This window comes from Anomaloglossus baeobatrachus, chromosome 2 (genome assembly GCF_048569485.1).
Source record: "Anomaloglossus baeobatrachus isolate aAnoBae1 chromosome 2, aAnoBae1.hap1, whole genome shotgun sequence".
In the NCBI taxonomy this organism is placed as follows: domain Eukaryota; kingdom Metazoa; phylum Chordata; class Amphibia; order Anura; family Aromobatidae; genus Anomaloglossus; species Anomaloglossus baeobatrachus.
The window spans coordinates 26,393,177-26,420,499 of NC_134354.1; the positions used below are offsets into that span (position 1 = coordinate 26,393,177).

Below are 27,323 nucleotides of genomic sequence, written 5' to 3' on the forward strand. Positions count from 1 at the left end.
AAAACCTGTTGGAGTCTGCAAAAGACCTGAGACTGGGACGGAGATTTGTCTTCCAACAAGACAATGATCCCAAACATAAAGCAAAATCTACAATGGAATGGTTCACAAATAAACGTATCTAGGTATTAGAATGGCCAAGTCACAGTCCAGACCTGAACCCAATCGAGAATCTGTGGAAAGAGCTGAAAACTGCTGTTCACAAACGCCTCCATCCAACCTCACTCAGCTCCAGCTGTTTACAAAGGTAGAATGGGTGAGAATTTCAGTCTCTCCATGTGCAAAACTGATAGACACATTCCCCAAGCGCCTGCAGCTGTAATCGCAGCAAAAGGAGGTGCTACAAAGTATTAACTTACAGGGGATGAATAATATTGCACGCCAAAATTTTCAGTTTATTATTCACAGGGACCGAATACTTTCACAAGGCACTGTATATATATATATATATATATATATATATATATATATATATATCTTTTTAGTACTGTACTATGCAACACTCACGGTAAAAGTCCTGACGGGAGATAAATTCCCTGGTTATCCACTAATGCGGAGTTAAATAGATCATCTTTTAATTCAACCTTTGCCCAACCAAAGTCCAGCTGATCTGTGCCAACTCAAGGTAAGACTCAGTCCTCAGCGAGAGGACAGCCGACCTCCCCGCCACATCTGACAGGTAAGCTTCTGGTGGACGTGTGTACAGAATATATAAAGGGGCTCATTATTTGGTGCCCGGAGCTGCGGGTCTTTATTTGGGATTTGGTATTGCAGCATAATCTGCAAGCAGTGGGAATCATGGAGGAGAAGCTCCAGGCTTTGGAAATGTTTTCTCCTGAATGTGCAGCAGATCGTCAGCCCTCTGGGTTTTGTGACTTTTTCCGGATTGTGTGCACCACTATATTTGATATTTAATGATCTGGTTGACTTTTCTTAAAAGAGAACTTTAGAAAAACCCCAAATAAAAAATTGTAGACATTACTGAATATCCATAAAACTCTGACAAATGCGACTTCCACCTCTAGGATCCTCATCCATTTCACGAAGGTTCAATCTCTAAAATAGGAGTCCCTCAGCCAGGGTCACTCCTGGGGAGGTGGCCGTCACATCCAGGCTGAAAATGAATGGGGACACATGTCCCCGTCTCTCCAGTAAATTCTGTGGGTGTCATGTAATTCACTGTCGCTTCTCCATTACTTCACCCATTGGATGTGATGGCCTCCTCACCAAGATCAATCACTCAGGTGGGACGGGGGTAGGGGCAGCGTCGATGGGGGTAGGAAAGATATCTGTGAATGTCAAAGGTGGGATCCACAGCTGTCAATTATTTCTTGTGGAAATGCCATGAATGTCTATGGTTGGAATAACCCTTTAAGCATGTGAAATTCACAAGAGGCTGAGATATAGGGTGGTCGTCACAAGACGCTGAGATATAGGGTGCTCTTCACAAGACGTTGAGATATAGGGTGCTCTTCACAAGACGCTGAGATATAGGGTGCTCATAACAAGACACTGAGATATAGGGTTCTACTCACAAGACACTTAGATTTAGGGTGCTTTTCACAAAACGCAGAGATATAGAATGCCGTTCACAAGACCTTGAGATATAGGGTGCTCTTCACAAGATGCTGAGATATAGGGTGCCTTTCACAAGATGCAGAGATTTAGGATGCCGTTCACAAGACCTTAAGATATAGGGTGCTGTTCACAAGACACTGAGTTATAGGGTACCACTCACAAGACAATGATAAATAGGGTGCTGTTCACAAGACGCTGAGATATAGGGTGCCGTTCACAAGACGCTGAGATATAGGGTGCCGTTCACAAGATGCTGAGATATAGGGTGTTGTTCACAAGATGCTGAGATATAGGGTGCTGTTCACAAGACGCTGAGATATAGGGTGCCGTTCACAAGATGCTGAGATATAGGGTGTTGTTCACAAGATGCTGAGATATAGTGTGCTGTTCACAAGATGCTGAGATAAAGGGTGCTGTTTGGTGGGGTCTTGCTTGACTGTACCTTCCCTGCCCACGACAATCACAGGGAGTTACATCTCACTAGGCCTTCGTCTACAAGGTGCAGCCAAATTTTGGTCAAAATTGTGGCAAAACCATGGACCTTTTCTGCAAAAATAGTAGCAATGATAGTGCCTGTGAGAAGGAGGTCACTTTGTGGCATCCTAGTCACCTTGAAATGAGCCCAGTGGTCAGAGGGACAGATAAAGCACCCATTGTGTAGACTCCGCAGAAAATCACCCAATATGTAGGTCTCAAGGCTCTTAAATCTGAATTTTCAGCTTTGATTAGAGCTGTCCTTTAAAATATTCTTGAGATAGACAGAAAAAAAATCTCTTGTGACCTCTGGACTAAGAAGAAAGTTCTTTGTGGAATCCGGGAACCTGTAACCTCATTTTATCGATGAGTTGGATGTGATAATGGCAGCTGACACTGATTATAACCCAAGTGTAGAATTACTGGACTCAACCATCGATATTTTTGCCTTTCTTTTCCATATCCCTGGTCTATAACATATACATTCCTCTACCGCAGACATGGCCCTGGACGCCAAGCCCCGTGAGTGCTCCTTAACAAAACCGGAAGGAAAGGGCTATGGATTTTTCTTGCGCGTCGAGCAGGATGTACCCGGTCACCTCATCCGGTCGGTAGAGAGTGGGAGCATTGCTGACAAAGCTGGGCTAAAAGATGGAGACCGAGTCCTGAAAGTCAACGGGAAGTTTGTGGATGACATGGAACACACTAAGGTAACGAAGACTTTTCTAGACTTCATAAACTTAGTTCCATCGGTGTAGACATGTCTGATAGTCTGGTTGCTATGGACATGCTGCCTAACAACTACCATCTGTTCAATGGGGTTGTCAAGCAGCACTTCCGTGACAACCAGTCTTTCCTTAATAACGCAGGTGTTCATTTCATGACAAAAACCTTACCAGGGGCAGGAAAGGGACTTCAAAGCGATACCTGTATTAGGTTTGGATGAGTCTTCATCACTATCCAAAGCCAATTACAATAAAAAAAGACAAATATTCATGATTAAAAATCTGATTTTGTTTATTTTTGTCAATGACTCCGATGCAATCCTATGTGTATCCATAGTTACAGACTACAAACAAACCCTGTGTAGTCAGATCCTTCAGCCATGTTCCTTACATTGACCCAACTTATTTCAGTATGTAAGGAAGTAGTAGTGGACAGGGACAGATTATATGGAGGGGGACATGTCCTGGGGTCCACACCACCTCCAATCCAGTCCTATATGTCTCCATGGTTACAGACTACAAACAAACGTTGTGTAGTCAGATCCTGCAGCCATGTCCCTTACACTGATCTAATTTATTTCTGTAGGTTAGAAAGTAGTAGTGGATGGGGACAGATTATATGGAGGGGGACATGTCATGGGGTCCACATCACCTCCGATGCAGTTTTATGTGTCTCCATGGTTACAGACTACAAACAAACCCTCTGTAGTCAGATCCTTCAGCCATGTTCCTTACGTTGAGCCATGTTATTTCATTAAGTTAGGAAGTAGTAGTGGACGGGGAGAGATTATATGGAGGGAGACATGTCCTGGGATCCACACCACCTCCGATCCTGTCATATGTTTCCATGGTTACAGACTACAAACAAACCCTGTGTAGTCAGATCCTTCAACCATGTTCCTTACATTGACCCAACTTATTTCAGTAGGTAAGGAAGTAGTAGTAGACAGGGAATGATTATATGGAGGGGGACAAGTCCTGGAATTAACACCACCTTGGGGACTTAGGAGGCCTCCACTACTCATTCTTTTCTAATGGCAGATTATTTACCTATCAACACTTGTTTTCCAAAAGTAAAGACACTTAATGGGGTTAAAACGAGTTATCACCTATCCAGTGGATAGGTATCAACTTGTTATTCAGTGGAGTACAGCCACTGGGACTGACACTAATCCCTGTAAAAATAGAGTAACAGTGCGGATGCTTGACTACTGCTTCACTCACTCCCTATGGAGCTGCTGAGCGCTGCCCTATAGAAAAAGAATGGAGAGGCGGTCGGGATTCGACTTTTACCCCCATCTCGTTACAGGAATAAAAATGCCCCTTTGGGTATAAAAGTTCCCCGATCTGCCACTCGGTGTGGGTACCAGCAGTTGGACCCCCATCGGTCAGCAGTGAGGTAATAACTTGATTTCTGTGGACAACCCCTTTAAGCTTATCCAAGGAAACATTCAGGAACATCCCTAGAAGCACCAGCAAATGGCCACTTTTAGATGAGGTTTGTACTAAATTAACCCCTTCTGGAGCCCAGCTTTCAGGATATTCCCTCCAGACTACTGGCAAATCTGAGTTAATCTGATCCAGCAGAGACGAGGTGGAGCAATGGTGCCACATACGCACGTGGCTTTCTTTAAAGCCTAAGGGACGTGCTGTCTTGGAAGCCTCTAACGTAGATGGAGACATTAACATATATATAGTGAGGTGAAAGCACATGACTGCAGGATCTCACTACACAGTTGTTTTTTTGTAGTCTGTAACCATGGAGACACATGGGTCTGCAGAGGACCTGTAGACACAGATGGACATTATCTATCTAGACCTAAAGGAAACTAAAATGCTCTACTAATTTCAAAACAAAGGAAACCTGACGAGACAGGGACGTTCAGTATTAGGAAGCAGCATCAATATAAAAATCCTAAATCTTGGGTATGCAATATAGAAAACAGGAGGGAATGTGCAGATGTAGCAGGGCTGGAATTGTTATGGGACTCGAATTACAGGAATCTGTCATGACAAAAAACACCATTAACCTGTAGATATTGGGTCAATCTGCAGGTTAATTGCGATCTAAACCATGTGGCTACCGCACTGAAAGCACAACAGATAGGCTTTCAGTCATAGAGACACGGCTACTGCGGCTTAAGCCACTGCTCAGTATATAGTGAGAGGTGGCTGTAACCGCGCCACGGCACTGACTGACAACTGGCTCTGCGGTGCATATGTACAGAGCCATCATATTCCCCAGCGCTTTACAGATGTTATCATCACTATCCCCATCAGGGCTCACAATCTAAATTCCCTATCAGTATGTCTTTGGAGTTTGGGAGAAAACTGGTAAACCTGAAGGAAAGTCTTGCAAACATGTTGTCCTTGGTGGGATTTGAACCCATGACCCCAGTGCTGCAAGACTGCAGTGCTAACCACTGAGCCACCACACAGTGCTAACCCCTGAGCCACCGCACAGTGCTAACCCCTGAGCCACCGCACAGTGCTAACCACTGAGACACCGCAGTGCTAACCACTGAGACACCGCACAGTGCTAACCACTGAGCCACCGTACAGTGCTATCTACTGAGCCACCGCACAGTGCTGACCACTGAGCCACCGCACAGTGCTATCCACTGAACCACTGCACAGTCATCAACACTGAGCTACTGCCCAGTGCTAACCAGAGTCGCCGCACAGTACTAAGCACTAAGCCATTGCAGTGCTATGAACTGAACAACCGCACAGTGCTAACCACTGAGCCACTGAACAGTGCTAACCCGAGCCACCAAACAGTGATAACCACTGAGCCACTACACAGTGATAACCACTGAGCCCCCGCACAGTGCTAACCGTTGAACTACCGTACAGTGCTACAGCCACCATAAATATCAGATGTGACTAGAGAAAAATTGCCACTCTGGCCCATTGAAGGGTGAGCAAGCTTTGATACACAAGATGTTGTGAAACTACAACTCCCAGCATTGCGACTGTTATGGCTTGCTGGAAGTTGTAGTTTTCCAGGGCTAGAGAGCCAAAGGTTGCTTTTCCATGTGCTACAGCAGTGCCATCATGGTGATTCTGGGTTTGACCATACGCAGGTGGTGGAGATAATTCAGGTCAGTGGATCGTCCGTGACTCTGACCGTTCAGGATGAAGTTTCGTACTTAAATTCCAAGAAAAGTCCAGAGAAACCATCTGGGGACAAAGCAACATCTGGGGACAAGGCACCGTCTGGGGATAAAGCAACACCTGGGCATAAAGCACCAACAGGAGAAGCAGCGACGCCAAAGCCGAGACTTTGCTACTTGGTGAAAGACAAAGGCTCCTTTGGATTCTCCTTAAAAACCAATAAAGGTATGAAGTCACAACATGACCCGGTTTATGGAAATATGTCAAAAGTTGGGTTGCCCGGGCTGGAAAAGCTCTTGCCATTGCAATAGTCCTCCAACAATAACATTCATTTGGCTTTATTTACGAAATCTGAACATGTTCCTCATGGAATTTCTTGTCCTTTAGGCACCAAAGGCTTTTTCCTGGACACTCTGCTAGCAGGCGGCGTGGCTGTTAAAGCCGGCGTCAAGGAAGGTGACCGAATCATCGAAATAAATGGCAAGAACATTGAATTTGACTCTTATGAGCAACTTGTTAAGAAGGTACAATGATATCGGGGGGGGGTTTAGGTTTTTGGGCAGAGGCAGCAGTCACACATGGGCCCGGGAGTCTGAGCGACAGGACCGGCTACAGGGCTCTTTAGGTTTTTGGGAGATTCAGCAAAAACCTCTTCCCCTTTCGATTTTTTATTTTTACTCCTCACCTTTTTTTTGTGTAGATTTTACCATCAATATTTTTGTCTGATCTAAAGGCCATTTTACACACAGCGACATCGCTAGCGATTTCGCTGGTAAAAGCATCTGCCCCCGTCGTTTGTGCGTCACGGGCAAATCGCTGCCCGTGACGCACAACATTGCTAACACCCATCACACGGACTTACCTGCCTAGTGGTCGCTGTGGCCGGCAAAGCACCTCGTTTGTAAGGGGGCTGTTCATGCGGTGTCACAGCAACGTCACTAAGCGGCCGCCCAATAGAAGCAGAGGGGCGGAGATGAGCGGTCGTAACATCCCGCCCACCTCCTTCCTTCCTCATTGGCGGCGGCCGTAGGTACGATGTTGTTCCTCGTTCCTGGGGTATCACACATAGCGATGTGTGCTGCCGCAGGAACGACGAATAACATCGTACCTGCAGCAGCAACGATATTTGAGATTAGAACGACGTGTCAACGATCAACGATATGGTGAGTAATTTTGATCGTTAACGGTCGTTCCTGCGTTTCACACGCAACGACGTCGCTAACGAGGCCGTATGTGCATCACAAATTCCGTGACCCCAACGACATCTCGTTAGCGATGTTATTGCGTGTAAAGCAGCCTTTAGTTCCATTTATTTGGGAAGCGGAGTGACTGTATAGCGATTCTGATATTTCGATTTTTTTTCAAGCCCTTGGACCATATGTGGCTTTCAACTTCTATCGATGGCACAAAGATTGGCCCAATTCTCCACCGACTCCTAGTGGGCATGGATTTCATTCTCCGACTATAGGACAGTCTAAAAGGTGTCAAAAACTTTGGGCAAATCCCCAAACATTTGTAGAGTAGTTTATAAAAACGTTCTACCACTTTCTAATTAGTAGTTTAACTTAGAAATTTCAAGAACGTCCGGTTCAGCATTAGTTCCAGAAGTAGCGGCCGTCCTGACAACACGACGGCTGACCGGATCTCATGGTCTTGAGCAGTGAAATACGACATCTCCTTGTTTTTCACAGGTGAAGGAGTCTGGAGATTCTGTCATGTTCCTTTTGGCCGATAAAGAAACCACTGATTACTTCCATCAAAACAAGAAAGAAATCACAGCAGAGGTGGCGAACCTGCAACTACTACCGAATCCTCCGAGGATCGTGGGGCTGGACAGGGACGCAGATGGCTACGGCTTTTATCTGAGGCAGGAGAAGAAACATAAAGGTAACCAAGGGTCATGGCGACTCTGTAGAAAATGTGTCCATTGATTAATACGGGAATCACTTTACTGTGACCCTCAAGAATGACACCCAGGGTGGCACTCTCGGGGTAAAAGGGTGAATTTATGGAGATTTAATGAGCACCTCTCCTGCCAGATCTGTTTTTTGTTTTTAATTCCCCATTAAAAAACAAATATTTTCCTAGAATATGCATTGCACTGCCTCTCTACTAGTCTTTCTGGAAATATAGTGGGGAAAAAATTATTTCTTATTATTGCTCCCACAGTTGATTTCATCACACCATGCTGCTTGCCTATTGCAGATTCAGTCTTCCCAACCTGGTGGAGGGCTAAAATTTTGTTTCTGGTGTCTTTGGACAGCTTTTTGGTTTTCACCATAGTGGAGTTTGGAGTATGATTGTTTGAGGTTGTGGACAGGTGTCTTTTATACTGATAACAAGTTCAAACAGGAGCCATTACTACAGGTAATGAGTGGAGGACAGAGGAGAGTCTTAAAGAAGTTACAGGTCTGTAAGTGCCAGAAATCTTCCATGTTTTTAGATGACCAAATACTTATTTTCCACCATAATTTGCAAAAAAAAATCTTGACAAATCAGAGGAGGTGATTTTCTGGATTTGTTTTCTCATTTTGTCTCTCATAGTTCTGGTCACCTCTGATATCAATTACAGGCCTCTCTCATCTTTATAAGGGGGAGAACTTGCACTATTGGTGGCTGACTAAATACTTTTTTCACCCACTGTCTATGGTCAAACTCTCTTCCCATGGTTATTTATGTTCCATAACACTGGCGGTGATGATTGGAAAATATAGGGAACATTTCACTTACAAGCAGAACAGTAACGATGTTAACAATAGTATTTTTTCAGACATTTTCAGGAGGTGTAACTGAGGAACACAGTTCTAATTTTATGAGATAAGCAAGTACTCCCAAGAACAAGCATATGCACATCAGATGGCCAGTCCTGCCGAAATCAGCGGGATTGGTAGACTTTTGGCCAATGTAGATGGGGGCTTCTTGACTTTCCTCCAACAGAAGTTGTCAGGAAAGAGAATGGTCAGAGGTTATAATTTTAACACCACCCAAATAATTTGTTTTCAGAGAAGATAAGTCACTGCCAGAGGAGTTTGGCAGCACTTGTGTCCTCACTCCCCGCTAAAATACAAAAATGTGCATCCAAGCCAGATACTCATGAATATAGTGGGAGTCAGGAAAGCGTGTGGGTTGCCGAAAAAAGGTTCAACCAACAGCTATCTGATGTATATGGTCAGTTTAAACAGGACCTGTCACTTGCTCGAAAAAATTGAGTTAAATACCTTGTGAAAATCCCTGAACGCCCCTGAATCTGCCGCTCTTTTCCGTTTTACACTGAGTCGCTCCATTGCTGAGATATTCACATTTTCCTTTGGAGTGCAGTATGTGAAATCTCTGCTTGAAGTGCAACTAAGAATTTATTTATAGTCTTCTCTGGGGGTGTGCACTTTTAGCCTTTCCATCCAGACGGGCCCAATCACAGCTTGGCAACGTCTATGACTGCTAGCTCAGCTGCTGACCTGTGATTGGAAGAGTTTGGGAGGGAGGAGTGAAAGAAAACGCTCCAAGAGAAGACTCTGAAGGAACACGAAGTGGAATTACAAGTAGAAATTTCACATGCTGCACTCCAAAAGAAACAAATGTGAATATCTCTACAATGGAGCGACCCAGCGCAAAAAGGAAAAAAGCGGCAGATTAAGGGGAAATTAGGGGTTTTTTTTATAAGATATTTGACTACATTTTTTTTTACTTTAAGACAAAGGAGTTATAGGCCGTACATTTGGGTTGCTCCAACTATTCCAAGGGACCATCTTTGAACAATTGCTTGGTTGATATAAAAAACCCAGTTCCTCATTAGATGACAAAAATCTCATTAAGGTCTGCAACACACATCCATGCCGCCGCTACGTGTTTGGTATGTTTTTGCACGTGCACCAATGTTACCCTATGTTAACAGGCACACACATGTAAAGCGACACGGAACGTGTGTCCGTGTGGTTTGTACGTGTGTGCGTTTTTTTAGACGGATGACGTGCCCGCGTTTTGCCGGCATCACGCAGACACGGACCCGCTAAAGTCAATGGGTCCGTGTCTGCACGTATGTGACACGGACCATGTACGTGTGCTTTCCTATGGTCTGTGTGCGGTTTTTATTTTTTTAATGGTGAAACGGCTCAAGAAACACGGACTGCACACGGACTGCACACGGACTGCACACGGACATGACACGTACGTATCTCACGCATACACGGACATTCCACAAGCACGCACGGAAAGCATATGCCATCACACTGATGTCACACGTACCAGAGAAACGGACATCCAACACGGACCCGAAAAACGGACTGCAAGACACGAACATGTTTTCTACAGACGTGTGTTTCAGGCCTAATACAGCGTTAAGAAACAGAAAAGCCTGGTCTGATCACTGCCGAATCGATGCCTCTCAAGTTTTCAATAATGTGAAACATACTGGTTATTAGTAATGTATTTTCAGATTGGCAGAGGTCACCTCATGTTGTCTCTTTTCCGGCACTATTAATAAGATTTCTATACACTTGAATTAAGGAGAACCTATATAAAGAGGATATACAATGTCAGTAGATGCGGATAGCTGTAGACGATCCTGTCTTCTTCTAATCCCACCTCGTCAAGGAGAACAGCACTCGACTTAGTGCTTCTGCCCCTTCAGTTTAGCAGTTAATAGAAGTGGTTTCGGCACATGTGAAAAATCTGTAGGTTACTGTAGCGCCCCACGGAGCAGGTGTTTTATCCTACTTGTTACCAGGCCGGGGTGCAGATCCTCTGCGATGTCACAGGGCGGCCTGGCCCTGTTCCGTTACCCTGAGTCGTACGGAAAGGAGGATGGAGGGTGGTAATTGGGAAAGTCTTTAGATGATCGTGACAGCACCTGCGGTATGCGGCCAGGTAACAGCCGACGCTGCTGTCGCTGTCCTCTGGGGCGGATGTCTCTGTAGCTAGGGTAGATTTGCTTCCCACAGGTGAAGCTAGGCCCCAGGGATATGATGATGGTGGAATGGAGTGATATATTGGGGGTGCAGGGCTGAGGGCGAAGGCAAGGACTGGATAACACAGGTTGGAATCTCCTTTTACCTTTTCCTGGTATCCAGTGAAGTCCAGAAGTTGGTGGCCTGGTCAGCCTGGAAACAGCAGGGGAGGTTCTCTCTGCCCAGTGGGTATAAGCCTCCTTCTATGCGTAGTAGTAGGTCGCTGTGGCCTGAAGCTGCACAGCGTCCCTCTTTCTAGGTGTGTTGTATCTTCCATCTGATGGGTAGCGTGACCCGGTACTGGCTCCCACGCTATAGCAGTGACTCTTGCCTCTTTCTTGACACTTTGCCTCCAGATTTTAGGTGGGCCAGAGGAGGTAAACTCTTCTGCCCTCCGGCGTTACCACTGGACCCATAGCACCCAGTAGCCTGAGACGCCGGTGTCTCGCTCTATGCTCTCGGTCCTAGAGAGCTGGGCAGCAGCTCTCAGACAGCGACCATTCTCGTTGCCTTGTACTACTGTTCTGAGGTCTCATTTCCTCTTGCTCCCTAATCCCTCCTCCAGGTCAGTATGTCCAGAGAGGCTCCCTTCAACACCGGTTATGAGCTCCCCCTACTGGTCCGGAGGAGGAAGTGGTGTTGCATGTTAGTGTACCTGGCAGAGATTTCCCCACTGTTTCCAAGCATGGCATTGCTCCCAGCGATGAGAACAATGCCACTGTGGCTCCCAGAATCACTGGGGAGCCACATTACCACCAGCATAAAATCTCCTATGACAAATAACAATACTCATGTATATCATGACAACCATGTTTCTCCAGGTCACTTCATCGTCGATATTGATGAGACAAGCTCAGCACATAAAGCTGGCCTCAAAGAATATGACCGCATTGTTGCTGTGAATGGAGAGTCCGTGGAGGCCTTCGAGCACGAACAGGTGGTGGAGGCTATCCAGAAGGGTGGAAACAAGACCACCCTGCTGATCTCAAACAGAGCCACAGATGAAATCTATGCCAAGGTGAGTGTCCGGTGTGGAGAAAGTGGATATACTACAAGAAGGAAGGTCTAGAATATTGTTTTTTTACGAGTGTCATACAGTGTATTATTACCAAAACTAAAACAATCATGCCAAACCACTAGCCCAAAAAAAGAAAATAATGTCCTGAACATTTGCTTTTCAGGCCGGCATTTCTCCATTTCTATATCTGAAAACATCAAAGACTCCGACACCAAATAATACAGAAACTCCAAAACCAACAGAAACACCACTTGCCAAACCAGCCCCGGCGCCTACGCAAGTTAAACCAGCGGCCACCACAGCTTCTCCTGACCCAAAACACAAGCCCAGACTATGCCGACTGACAAAGGGCAGCTCAGGTTTTGGCTTTAACCTCAATGCTATCAAAGATGTCCCAGGACAATTCCTTAAGCAGGTAAGTCACCACAGATGATGGTAGAGAGGTTGGTGGAGGAAGACCTTTGCTGATGGTGGGAATATGAAGCTAAGGTTAGGGATTGTGTTGGTCTTCAGTGCTTACACATTGGGAAAAAACTAGGTCAGGAGAACATCTCCAAAATTGGCTAGTTGGTTTTTGCAAGTGTCTTCCTCAGTCCAGCAGTCTGATATTTTGCTGTATTGTCTTTAGCCTTTCGCCCAGTCTTAATATTTTTTTTGAGTTATTAAGGAGGTTTCCAGGGCAGTTGTCAATTTTTGGATGCCGGTATGGACAACACTCTCTACACACATAGTAGGGCACCTCTGGATCAAGAACCCTTTCATTAGAAATGTGGCTTCATTACTACAGAAGCTGGTTCATTCTTGACCAATCTAACCTACTTGGTCATCGATGAGTTGAGCATATGGTCACATCTAATTTTGGACAGGGAGTTGGTTATACTTAGGTTGTGGTTAAATTCTACATATTCAGAATTTGAAGAACCTAATGTATCTTGGTTTTATTTAAAGGTTGTCAAGGGTGGTCCTGCAGATGTGGCTGGAATCAAAGAAGATGACTTCTTGGTGGAAGTCAATGGTGTCAACGTAGAGAAGGAGGCTTATGATGATGTTGTGATGAAAATCAAAGAAGCAGGAGGGAACATTACATTACTGGTGGTTTCACAAGAGGCTTATGAGCACTTTAAGGCGCAAAACATCAAAATCACATCAGCGATGGCCGACCCTCTACCTGAAACAAACAGTGTTCCTCCTCAAGGCTCCAACCAAAAAAATCCACCTAACAAAGCTGAACCCCTACCAGAAACGAAAAATTCTCCTCCTACAAATTTCACGCAAAATAATCCATCAAGCAAAGCTGAACCTCAACCAGAAACGAATAATCCTCCTCCTACAAATTCCACGCAAAATAATCCAACGAGCAAAGCTGAACCTCAACCAGAAACAAAAAATCCTCCTCCTACAAGTAACACCCACAATAATCCAACGAGCAAAGAAGAACCTTCAACAGAGACAAACGCCAACCAGAAAACTCCACCGAGCAAAGCAAGATCGGCTCCAGAACCAGTCGAGATGGTGAGTTGAATTATTACCGTGGTTGGAAAAGCTACAGTACAGAGCTCTATAGTGTGACCGCTCTACAGTACAGAGCTCTATAGTGTGACCGCTCTTACAGCACAGAGCTCTATAGTGTGACCGCTCTTACAGTACAGAGCTATATAGTGTGACCGCTCTACAGTACAGAGTTCTATAGTGTGACCGCTCTACAGTACAGAGCTCTATAGTGTGACCGCTCTACAGTACAGAGCTCTATAGTGTGACATCTCTTACAGTACAGAGCTCTATAGTGTGACCGCTCTACAGTACAGAGCACTATAGTGTGACCGCTCTACAGTACAGAGCTCTATAGTGTGACCGCTCTACAGTACAGAGCTCTATAGTGCGACCGCTCTTACAGTACAGAGCTCTATAGTGTGACCGCTCTACAGTACAGAGCTCTATAGTGTGACCGCTCTACAGTACAGAGCTCTATAGTGTGACCACTCTACAGTACAGAGCTCTATAGTGAGACCGCTCTACAGTACAGAGCTCTATAGTGTGACCGCTCTACAGTACAGAGCTCTATAGTGTGACCACTCTACAGTACAGAGCTCTATAGTGTGACCGCTCTTACAGCACAGAGCTCTATAGTGTGACCGCTCTTACAGTACAGAGCTATATAGTGTGACCGCTCTACAGTACAGAGTTCTATAGTGTGACCGCTCTACAGTACAGAGCTCTATACTGTGACCGCTCTTACAGTACAGAGCTCTATAGTGTGACCGCTCTTACAGTACAGAGCTCTATAGTGTGACCGCTCTTACAGTACAGAGCTATATAGTGTGACCGCTCTACAGTACAGAGCTCTATAGTGTGACCGCTCTTACAGTACAGAGCTATATAGTGTGACCGCTCTACAGTACAGAGCTCTATAGTGTTACCGCTCTTACAGTACAGAGCTCCATAGTGTGACCGCTCTTACAGTACAGAGCTCTATAGTGTGACCGCTCTTACAGTACAGAGCTCTATAGTGTGACCGCTCTTACAGTACAGAGCTCTATAGTGTAACCGCTCTACAGTACAGAGCTCTATAGTGTTACCACTCTACAGTACAGAGCTCTATAGTGTGACTGCTCTTACAGTACAGGGCTCTATAGTGTGACCGCTCTTACAGTACAGAGCTCTATAGTGTGACCGCTCTTACAGTACAGAGCTCTATAGTGTGACCGCTCTACAGTACAGAGCTCTATAGTGTTACCACTCTACAGTACAGAGCTCTATAGTGTGACTGCTCTTACAGTACAGGGCTCTATAGTGTGACCGCTCTTACAGTACAGAGCTCTATAGTGTGACCGCTCTTACAGTACAGAGCGCTATAGTGTGACCGCTCTACAGTACAGAGCTCTATAGTGTGACCTCTCTACAGTACAGAGCTCTATAGTGTGACCGCTCTTACAGTACAGAGCGCTATAGTGTGACCGCTCTACAGTACAGAGCTCTATAGTGTGACCACTCTTACAGTACAGAGCTCTATAGTGTGACCGCTCTACAGTAAGGAATTCTATAGTGTCATCGCTCTTACAGTACAGAGCTCTATAGTGTGACCGCTCTACAGTACAGAGCTCTATAGTGTGACCACTCTTACAGTACAGAGCTCTATAGTGTGACCACTCTTACAGTACAGAGCTCTATAGTGTGACCGCTCTTACAGTACAGAGCGCTATAGTGTGACCGCTCTACAGTACAGAGCTCTATAGTGTGACCTCTCTACAGTACAGAGCTCTATAGTGTGACCGCTCTTACAGTACAGAGCGCTATAGTGTGACCGCTCTACAGTACAGAGCTCTATAGTGTGACCACTCTTACAGTACAGAGCTCTATAGTGTCATCGCTCTTACAGTAAGGAGCTCTATAGTGTGACCGCTCTTACAGTACAGAGCTCTATAGTGTGACCGCTCTACAGTAAGGAATTCTATAGTGTCATCGCTCTTACAGTACAAAGCTCCATAGTGTGACCGCTCTTACAGTACAGAGCTCTATAGTGTGACCACTCTTACAGTGCAGAGCTCTATAGTGTGACCACTCTTACAGTACAGAGCTCTATAGTGTGACCACTCTTACAGTACAGAGCTCTATAGTGTGACCACTCTTACAGTACAGAGCTCTATAGTGTGACCGCTCTTACAGTACAGAGCGCTATAGTGTGACCGCTCTACAGTACAGAGCTCTATAGTGTGACCTCTCTACAGTACAGAGCTCTATAGTGTGACCGCTCTACAGTACAGAGCTCTATAGTGTGACCGCTCTTACAGTACAGAGCGCTATAGTGTGACCGCTCTACAGTACAGAGCTCTATAGTGTGACCTCTCTACAGTACAGAGCGATATAGTGTGACCGCTCTACAGTACAGAGCTCTATAGTGTGACCTCTCTACAGTACAGAGCGCTATAGTGTGACCGCTCTACAGTACAGAGCTCTATAGTGTGACCACTCTTACAGTACAGAGCTCTATAGTGTGACCACTCTTACAGTACAGAGCTCTATAGTGTGACCGCTCTTACAGTACAGAGCGCTATAGTGTGACCGCTCTACAGTACAGAGCTCTATAGTGTGACCGCTCTACAGTACAGAGCTCTATAGTGTGACCGCTCCTACAGTACAGAGCTCTATAGTGTGACTGCTCTTACAGTACAGAGCTCTATACTGTGGCCGCTCTTACAGTACAGAGCTCTATAGTGTGACCGCTCTACAGTACAGAGCTCTATAGTGTGACCGCTCTACAGTACAGAGCTCTATAGTGTGACCGCTCTTACAGTGCAGAGCTCTATAGTGTGACCGCTCTTACAGTACAGAGCTCTATAGTGTGACCGCTCTTACAGTACAGAGCTCTATAGTGTGACCGCTATTACAGTACAGAGCTCTATAGTGTGACCGCTCTACACTACAGAGCTCTATAGTGTGACCGCTCTTACAGTACAGAGCTCTATAGTGTGACCGCTCTTACAGTACAGAGCTCTATAGTGTGACCGCTCTTACAGTACAGAGCTATATAGTGTGACCGCTCTTACAGTACAGAGCTCTATAGTGTGACCGCTCTTACAGTACAGAGCTCTATAGTGTGACCGCTCTACAGTACAGAGCTCTATAGTGTGACCGCTCTACAGTACAGAGCTCTATAATGTGAGCGCTCTACAGTACAGAGCTCTATAGTGTGACCGCTCTACAGTACAGAGCTCTATAGTGTGACCACTCTACAGTACAGAGCTCTATAGTGTGACCGCTCTTACAGTACAGAGCTCTACTATAGTGTGACCGCTCTACAGTACAGAGCTCTATAGTGTGACCGCTCTACAGTACAGAGCTCTATAGTGTGACCGCTCTACAGTACAGAGCTCTATAGTGTGACCGCTCTACAGTACAGAGCTCTATAGTGTGACCGCTCTTACAGTACAGAGCTCTATAGTGTGACCGCTCTTACAGTACAGAGCTCTATAGTGTGACCGCTCTACAGTACAGAGTTCTATAGTGTGACTGCTCTTACAGTACAGGGCTCTATAGTGTGACCGCTCTACAGTACAGAGCTCTATAGTGTGACTGCTCTTACAGTACAGAGCTCTATAGTGTGACCGCTCTACACTACAGAGCTCTATAGTGTGACCACTCTACAGTACAGAGCTCTATAGTACAGAGCTCTATAGTGTGACCGCTCTTACAGTACAGAGCTCTATAGTGTGACCGCTCTTACAGTACAGAGCTCTATAGTGTGACCGCTCTTACAGTACAGAGCTCTATAGTGTGACCACTCTACAGTACAGAGCTCTATAGTGTGACTGCTCTTACAGTACAGAGCTCTATAGTGTGACCACTCTACAGTACAGAGCTCTATAGTGTGACCGCTCTACAGTACAGAGCTCTATAGTGTGACCGCTCTACAGTACAGAGCTCTATACTGTGGCCGCTCTTACAGTACAGAGCTCTATAGTGTGACCACTCTACAGTACAGAGCTCTATAGTGTGACCTCTCTATAGTACAGAGCTCTATAGTGTGACCGCTCTTACAGTACAGAGCTCTATAGTGTGACCGCTCTACAGTACAGAGCTCTATAGTGTGACCGCTCTACAGTACAGAGCTCTATAGTGTGACCGCTCTACAGTACAGAGCTCTATAGTGTCATCGCTCTTACAGTACAGAGCTCTATAGTGTGACCGCTCTTACAGTACAGAGCTCTATAGTGTGACCGCTCTACAGTACAGAGCTCTATAGTGTGACCTCTCTACAGTACAGAGCTCTATAGTGTGACCACTCTACAGTACAGAGCTCTATAGTGTGACCGCTCTTACAGTACAGAGCACTATAGTGTGACCGCTCTACAGTACAGAGCTCTATAGTGTGACCGCTCTACAGTACAGAGCTCTATAGTGTGACCGCTCTTACAGTACAGAGCTCTATAGTGTGACCGCTCTACAGTACAGAGCTCTATAGTGTGACCGCTCTACAGTACAGAGCTCTATAGTGTGACCGCTCTACAGTACAGAGCTCTATAGTGTGACCGCTCTGCAGTACAGAGCTCTATAGTGTGACCGCTCTACAGTACAGAGCTCTATAGTGTGACCGCTCTACAGTACAGAGCTCTATAGTGTGACCACTCTTACAGTACAGAGCTCTATAGTGTGACCACTCTTACAGTACAGAGCTCTATAGTGTGACCGCTCTACAGTACAGAGCTCTATAGTGTGACCGCTCTGCAGTACAGAGCTCTATAGTGTGACCGCTCTACAGTACAGAGCTCTATAGTGTGACCGCTCTACAGTACAGAGCTCTATAGTGTGACCACTCTTACAGTACAGAGCTCTATAGTGTGACCACTCTTACAGTACAGAGCTCTGTAGTGTGACCGCTCTACAGTACAGAGCTCTATAGTGTGACCGCTCTACAGTACAGAGCTCTATAGTGTGACCGCTCTACAGTACAGAGCTCTATAGTGTGACCACTCTTACAGTACAGAGCTCTATAGTGTGACCACTCTACAGTACAGAGCACTATAGTGTGACCGCTCTACAGTACAGAGCACTATAGTGTGACCGCTCTACAGTACAGAGCACTATAGTGTGACCGCTCTACAGTACAGAGCTCTATAGTGTGACCACTCTACAGTACAGAGCTCTATAGTGTGACCGCTCTACAGTACAGAGCTCTATAGTGTGACCGCTCTACAGTACAGAGCTCTATAGTGTGACCGCTCTACAGTACAGAGCTCCATAGTGTGACCGCTCTACAGTACAGAGCTCTATAGTGTGACCGCTCTACAGTACAGAGCTCCATAGTGTGACCGCTCTACAGTACAGAGCTCTATAGTGTGACCGCTCTACAGTACAGAGCTCCATAGTGTGACCGCTCTACAGTACAGAGCTCTATAGTGTGACCGCTCTACAGTACAGAGCTCTATAGTGTGACCGCTGTTACAGAAGAAGCTCTAATAGTAGATGCTACAAGTCTAACTTTTTACAATAAAGAATCGTCCTTCCTCTAGTTATTGTGTATCCTGCTGTTATATTCCTGGGTATATATACAGGGAAGGAAATAAGTATTTGATCCCTTGCTGATTGTGTAGGTTTCCCACTGACAAAGACATGGACAGTCTATACTTTTAAGGGTAGGTTAATTTTAACAGTGAGAGATAGAATATAAAATGCAGAAAATCACATTGTATAAATTATATACATTTATTTGCATTTTGCAGAGAGAAATAAGTATTTGATCCCTCTGGCAAACAAGACTTAATACTTGGTGGCCGTCCCCTTGTTGGCAGCAGTCAAAGGTTTTTTTGTAGTTGATGATGAGGTTTGATGTCAGGAGGATTTTGCTCCTCTCCTCTTTGCAGATCATATCTAAATCATTAAGATTTTGAGGCTGTCACTTGGCAACTCAGAGCTTCATCTCCTCCATAAGTTTTCTATGGGATTAAGGTCTGGAGACTGGCTAGGCCACTCCATGACCTTAATGTGCTTCTTTTTGAGCCACTCCTTTGTTGCTTTGGCTGTATGTTTCGGGTCATTGTCGTGCTGGAAGACCCAGCAATGACCTATTTTAAATGTCCTGGCGGAGGGAAGGAGGTTGTCACTCAGGATTTTACGGTGCATGGCTCCATCCATTGTCCCATTGGTGCAGTGAAGTAGTCCTGTGCCCTTAGCAGAGAAACACACCCAAGACATAATGTTTCCTCCTCCATGCTTGACAGTGGGGACGGTGTTTTTTGGGTCATAGGCAGCATTTATCTTCCTCCAAACATGGCGAGTTAAGTTAATGCCAAAGAGCTCAGTTTTTCTCTCATCTGACCACAGCACCTCCTCCCAATCAGTCTCAGAATCATCCAGGTGTTCATTGGTAAACTATAAACGGGCCGGCTGGACATAAGCCTTCTTTAGACGGGCCAGCTGCACATGGGCCTTCTTCAGAGGGGTCGACTGCACATGGACCTTCTTCACAGAAGCCGGCTACACATGGACCTTTTTCAGACGGGCCGGCTGCACATGGGCCTTCTTCAGACGGGCCAGCTGCACATGGGCCTTCTTCACAGAAGCCGGCTGCACATGGGCGTTCTTCAGACGGGCCGGCTGCACATGGGCCTTCTTCAGACGAGCCGGCTGCACATGGGCTTTCTTCAGGCGGGCCGGCTGCACATGGGCGTTCTTCAGACGGGCCGGCTGCACATGGGCCTTCTTCAGACGGGCCGGCTGCACATGGGCCTTCTTCAGACGGGCTGGCTGCACATGGGCCCTCTTCAGACGGGCCGGCTGCACATGGGCCTTCTTCAGACGGGCTGGCTGCACATGGGCCCTCTTCAGACGGGCCAGCTGCACATGGGCCTTCTTCAGACGGGCCAGCTATACATGGGCCTTCTTCAGACGGGCCGGCTGCACATGGGCCTTCTTCAGACTGTCCGGCTGCACATGGGCCATCTTCAGACGGGCCAACTGCACATGGGCCTTCTTCAGACGGGCCAGCTATACATGGGCCTTCTTCAGACAGACCGGCTGCACATGGGCCTTCTTCAGACTGTCCGGCTGCACATGGGCCTTCTTCAGACTGTCCGGCCGCACATGGGCCTTCTTCAGATGGGCCAACTGCACATGGGCCTTCTTCAGACGGGCCAGATATACATGGGCCTTCTTCAGACAGGCCGGCTGCACATGGACCTTCTTCAGACTGTCCGGCAGCACATGGGCCTTCTTCAGACGGGCCAGCTATACATGGGCCTTCTTCAGACAGGCCGGCTGCACATGGGCCTTCTTCAGACGGGCCAGCTATACATGGGCCTTCTTCAGACGGGCCGGCTGCACATGGGCCTTCTTCAGACTGTCCGGCTGCACATGGGCCATCTTCAGACGGGCCAACTGCACATGGGCCTTCTTCAGACGGGCCAGCTATACATGGGCCTTCTTCAGACAGACCGGCTGCACATGGGCCTTCTTCAGACTGTCCGGCTGCACATGGGCCTTCTTCAGACTGTCCGGCCGCACATGGGCCTTCTTCAGATGGGCCAACTGCACATGGGCCTTCTTCAGACGGGCCAGATATACATGGGCCTTCTTCAGACAGGCCGGCTGCACATGGACCTTCTTCAGACTGTCCGGCAGCACATGGGCCTTCTTCAGACGGGCCAGCTATACATGGGCCTTCTTCAGACAGGCCGGCTGCACATGGGCCTTCTTCAGACTGTCCAGCCGCACATGGGCCTTCTTCAGACAGGCCAGCTATACATGGGCCTTCTTCAGACAGGCCGGCTGCACATGGACCTTCTTCAGACGGGCCAGCTATACATGGGCCTTCTTCAGACAGGCCCGCTGCTCATGGGCCTTCTTCAGACGGGCTGGTTGCACATGGGCCTTCTTCAGACAGGCCGACTGCACATGGGCCTTCTTCAGACGGGCCGGCTGCACATGGGCCTTCTTCAGACAGGCCGGCTGCACATGGGACTTCTTGAGCAGTGGGACTTTGCGGGCATTGCAGGATTTTAAGCCATTACGGTGTAATGTGTTACTAATGGTTTTCTTGGTGACAGTGGTCCCAGCTGCCTTGAGATCATTAACAAGTTCCCCCCGTGGAGTTCTAGGCTGATCTCTCACCTTCCTCATGATCCTGGAGACCCCACGAGGTGAGATTTTGCCCCAGATCGATGTTGATTGACAGTCATTTTGTATTTCTTCCATTTTCTCACTATTGCACCAGTTGTCTCCTTCTCACCTGCCTCTTACTTATGGTTTTGTAGCCCATTCCAGCCTTGTGCAGGTCTATGGTCTTCTCCATTCCAGCCTTGTGCAGGTCTATGGTCTTCTCCATTCCAGCCTTGTGCAGGTCTATGGTCTTCTCCATTCCAGCCTTGTGCAGGTCTATGGTCTTCTCCATTCCAGCCTTGTGCAGGTCTATGGTCTTCTCCATTCCAGCCTTGTGCAGGTCTATGGTCTTCTCCATTCCAGCCTTGTGCAGGTCTGTGGTCTTCTCCATTCCAGCCCTGTGCAGGTCTGTGGTCTTCTCCATTCCAGCCTTGTGCAGGTCTGTGGTCTTCTCCATTCCAGCCTTGTGCAGGTCTATGGTCTTCTCCATTCCAGCCCTGTGCAGGTCTGTGGTCTTCTCCATTCCAGCCTTGTGCAGGTCTGTGGTCTTCTTCATTCCAGCCTTGTGCAGGTCTATGGTCTTCTCCATTCCAGCCTTGTGCAGGTCTGTGGTCTTCTCCATTCCAGCCTTGTGCAGGTCTGTGGTCTTCTCCATTCCAGCCTTGTGCAGGTCTATGGCCTTCTCCATTCCAGCCTTGTGCAGGTCTGTGGTCTTCTCCATTCCAGCCTTGTGCAGGTCTGTGGTCTTCTCCATTCCAGGCTTGTGCAGGTCTGTCGTCTTCTCCATTCCAGCCTTGTGCAGGTCTATGATCTTGTCCCTGACATCTTTGGTTGCCCATGTTGTAGAGGTTAGAGTCTGACTGATTTAATGGAGTCTGTGGTCAGGAGTCCTACAGGTGACAATGTGAGAGCCGTCTGTAATGCAGGGAACGAGGTGATTAGGAGCCTCCAAGTGTCCTGTCGGAGCCAGAACTCTTAATGGTTGATAAGGGATCAAATACTTATTTCTCTGCAACATGCAAATAAATTTATATAATTTATACAATTTGATTTTCTGGATTATATTTTGGATATTCTCTCACTGTTAAAATGAACCTGCCCTTACAATTATAGACTCTTCATGTCTTTGTCAGTGGGAAACTTACAAAATCAGCGAGGGATCCAATACTTGTTTCCTTCACTGTACATACATAGTTTATTAGACAGATCCCCAGATATTTAGACATAGTTATTAACTCACCCATCAGCCATCTTATTAATACCACTAGTTTTGGGAATCTTTCCAGCTATTGTAATCCACCTATTCCATTCATTACTTTGATGTTTTTTTGCCTTTATAGTCCCATTCTAGCTCAAATACGTCTTTTTTTTCCCCTAAAATATTAGACAATATTCCATTTTCTGTCTGACTAGTGATTAGGAAAGTGGCAGAACTATGTTATCACAGACAAAAAAAAAAACGCAGCATCCTGAACACAGACATTACATCCAGCCTATATTACTGGGAGAAATACTCCCACAAGGGAAGATTCTAATATATGGATTCTAGGTAGCAGGGAGAGAAGCTCAGACTGTAGATAGTGAGGGAAAACATACGAGGCTGTAAAAAGCAGAAGGAAAAATCATACCAGGAATGAAGCTGTGCTGATACATGGAAGGCAATAAAGAAAGCAGCATCCTGGATACATACAATTTACATCCAGCCTATATTACTGGAAGAAACACTCCATAAAGAGAAGATTCTAAAATTTGGATTCTAGTTAGAAGCTCAGACTGTAGATAGGACATGAGGCTGTAAGAAGCAGTTTAAGGAAAAATTCACTCCAGGAATGAAGCTGTGCTAATACATGGCAGGCAATAGAGAGCAGCATCCTGGATACATAGACTTTATATTCAGCCTACATTACTGGGGGAAACACTCCCAAAAGATAAGATTCTTAAATTTGTTTTCTATTTAGCAGGGAGGGAAGCTCAGACTGTAAATGTTGATGAAGGCACATGAGGCTGTAAAAAGCAGAATGAAAATTCACTCCAGGAATGAAGCTGTGCTGATACATAAAAGGCAGTAGAGAAAGCAGCATCCTGGATACATACAATTTACATTCAGCCTATATTACTGGGACAAACACTCCGAAAGGAGAACATTTTAAAATGTGGATTCTAGTTAGCAGGGAGGGAAGCTCAGACTGCAGATAGGAAGGAAAGCATGTGATGCTGTAAAAAGCAGAAGGAAAAATCACTCCAGGAATGAAGCTGCGCTGATACATGGAAAGCAATAAAGAAAGCAGCATCCTGGACACACAGAATTTACATCCAGCTTATATTACTGAGAGAAACACTCCCAAAGGAGAAGGTTCTAAAATCTGGATTCTAGTTAGCAGGGAGGAAAGGTCAGACTGTAGATAAGGAGGAAAGCACATGAGGCTGTAAAAAGCAGAAGGAAAAATCACTCTAGGAATGAGGCTGTGCTGATAAATGGAAGGCAATAGAGAAAGCAGCATCCTGGGCACATAGACTTTAGATCCAGCCTATATTACTAGGAAAAACACTCCAAAAAGAGATTTTGATTCTAGCTAGAAAAGACAGAAGTTCAGACTGTAGATAGGGAGGAAAGCACATGGGGCTGTAAAAAGTAGCTGAAGGAAAACTCACGCCAGGAATGAAGCTGTGCTGATACATGGAAGGCAGTAGAGAAAACAGCATCCTGGACACATAGACATTATATCCAGCCTATATTACTGGGAGAAACACTCCCAAAAGATAAGATTCTTACATTTGGATTCTATTTAACAGACAGGGAAGCTCAGACCGTGAATGTTGATGAAAGCACATGAAGCTGTAAAAAGCAGAAGGAAAAATCACTCCAGGAATGAAGCTGTGCTGATACATGGAAGGCAGTAGGAAAAACGGCACCCTGGACACATAGACATTTCATCCAGCCTATATTACTGGGAGAAACACTCCCAAAAGCGAAGATTCTAATATGATATATATAAGATTCTAGCTAGCAGGGAGGGAAACTCAGACTGTAAATATTGAGGAAAGTATATGAGGCTGTAGAAAGCAGAAGGAAAAATCATGTCAGGAATGAAGCTGTGCTGATACATGGAAGAGAGTAAAGAAAGCAGCATCCTGGACACAGATGTTTACATCCAGCCTATATTACTGGGAGAAGCACTCCCAGAAGAAAATATTTTAAAATGTTGATTCCATTTAGCAGAGAGGAAGAAGGGAAGCTCAGACTGTAAATAGGGAGGAAAGCACATGAGGCTGTAAATAGCAGAAGGTAAAATCACTCCAGGAATGAAGCTGTGCTGATACATGGAAGGCAATAAAGAAAGCAGCATTCTGGATAGATAGACTTTACATCCAGCCTATATTACTGGGAGAAACACTCCCAAAAGAGAAGATTCTAATATGTGGATTCTAGCTAGCAGGGAGGGAAACTCAGACTGCAAATAGGGAGGACAGTACATGAGGCTGTAAAAAGCAGAAGGCAGAAAGAAAAAATAATGCCAGGAATGAAGCTGTGCTGATACATGGAAGACAGTAGAGAAAGCAGCATCCTGGATAGATAGAATTTACATCCAGCCTATATTACTGGGAGAAACACTCCCAACAAGAGAAGATTCTGAAATTTGGATGCAGCTCCTACAACTTATTTAGGATACCTAGCATTTCAATATTAGTTTTTATTTTTTATTTTCTATAACCCTAACATATTCCGCAGCACTGTAGAGAAATTGTCATCACGAGCAACAGTCCATATTCACCATCCTAGACATCCTGCAAATAGTAGCTATTAATCTATAACCACCATGGTTAATGTATATGAACATGATCACCTTGGACCTCTAGAGCCTTTAGGAATTAACTTATAAACCCCTCTACCCCAGCAGGAGTATAACAGGAATGTATCATGATATTTAAAGGGTTTGTCCACTTTCAAGAATCTTTTGCCCATAGGCAAAAACTGAGCTTTCCTTACTGTCTCCGAGTTCAATGCTGAGTGTTTGCCACTGCAATATCTTCATTGTTTGGCTGCAGCGGAGACGTCATGTCAACAGCGCTGCAGCCAATTACTGAGCTCAGAGGCTCTAATGATGCAGACGACATGCTCAGCTGCAGTGGAACAGCACAGACGGGGGCAGCAGCAGCGACAGTGCTGGATTTGGGGAAGGCTATCCAGTTAGAAAATAATATGTATTTTTTTTTTTTTTACATAAATGCATGGGATTCTGGCTAAAAATATTTCATCTATTTGTGTTCCATTTATTAAAAAATAAATAAAAAAAGAAATAAAAATTGTACCATTTGGCTTTTTCAGGCCGATTGCTTCTTTGCACATTGCTGGCTGCAGAATGAGTTAACTAAGGATCTGTCAGTGAGCTTCATGAACTATAGATTCTCTTTTTGAGCTCCTAAGTCTCTTTTTGAGCTCCTATCAGCTTATTTATTTACCACATCAAAGTTCAGCTCCACTTTCATGTGGTCTTTGGTCATAAATTAGAACAGGAGGGTACAGAAAACAAGACAGCGGTTAGTTACAAAGTCTCTGTCAATGTGTAAAATCGAAACTATAGTACTTTAGAAACCCAATTGCAAGGGGGCTGGCTTAGATATTGAAATGAGCAGTCGGCCAGCCCCCTCCAGACATGTGCCAAAACTTGACCCTCTGTCCCCGTTCCAAAACATGTGGAAACGCCGCTTTAAAAGTGCAACGTTGCATTCTAAGAGATTACGGCGTCCGTTTTATGGCGCGTTTTACACCGTGGGATAAATCAATATCTTTTCACTGTTCTGTTTTAATTACGCAGGAAACTAAAACTCCAGAGGAGCCTCCGAAAAATGACGACGACACCGCTCTGTAGACCCCGAGCCCCGACCATGAAAAACACTGGAGAAACCCGGCCCCGTCAACGATGAAGCCCCTAATGCGATGCCAATGATGACGATCAGACCCCCTAATGCGAGCCCGGAGGTCCCGAGGTGCCGGGCGGGGAGCACTGCCTGCATTATTATTCCTCGCGTTGATTATTAATGGTCGTGTGATAATAATTAACCTCCGGAGAATTGCGGCAGTAAAATATTTCACTTTTACGACTTGTTTTGCATCTTCAAGGCTCCGGAGGCCGAGGTCACATGATATGGCGACGGGATCACACACTGTGGGCGAGAGCCGCGCTCGCTGGAAGCCCTTAATAAAGTTAATTGGTGACTCCGTCTGGATAATTGTGTCCTGTCCTCTTACACAAAACCTGTACCAAAGCTTCTCTCATCCCCATGGGAAAACTGCTTTTGTCACATATACCGGTATATTATGTTCTGGAGATGTCCCACTTGCAGTTCCTCTTTATCAGTATTCTTCTTGCACTATAGGTGCTGGAACTTCCTCTCCCTAGTTTCCTCAGCATGTCTTGTTCTTGCAATTGTCCAATGGCCTGCGACTCTGTTATAACGGTATGTAGTTAGATAGAAGAGCAGAAGCAAGACGACAAAGCCGCGACACCACATCCTATAGGAAAACAAAGCCCCGTCCTCACTTACTATAGCGAGACAAAGCCCCGCCCTCAGTTACTATAGCGAGACAAAGCCCCGCCCTCACTTACTATAGCGAGACAAAACCCCGCCCTCACTATAGCGAGACAAAACCTCGCCCTCACTATAGCGAGACAAAACCCTGCCCTCACTATAGCGAGACAAAACCCCGCCCTCACTATGGCGAGACAAAACCCCACCCTCACTATAGCGAAACAAAACCCCGCCCTCACTATGGCGAGACAAAACCCCGCCCTATGGCGAGACAAAACCCCGCCCTCACTATGGCGAGACAAAACCCCGCCCTCACTATGGCGAGACAAAACCCCGCGCTCACTGTAG

At 46.0% G+C, this 27,323-nt stretch overlaps 1 protein-coding gene across 1 annotated transcript; it reads left to right on the forward strand.

Annotated features, from left to right (window-relative positions):
* The first annotated feature begins 622 nt into the window (after window positions 1-622).
* Window positions 623-26,675, forward strand: PDZK1 (PDZ domain containing 1). The gene is made up of 9 exons (XM_075334936.1): window positions 623-676; window positions 2,548-2,759; window positions 5,861-6,116; window positions 6,279-6,415; window positions 7,583-7,778; window positions 11,656-11,852; window positions 12,016-12,267; window positions 12,801-13,364; window positions 26,261-26,675. Exons 2-9 carry the CDS (start codon window positions 2,550-2,552, stop codon window positions 26,312-26,314), a joined length of 1,866 nt encoding a protein of 621 aa, XP_075191051.1. The 5' UTR covers window positions 623-676; window positions 2,548-2,549; the 3' UTR covers window positions 26,315-26,675.
* The last annotated feature ends 648 nt before the right edge of the window (window positions 26,676-27,323 follow it).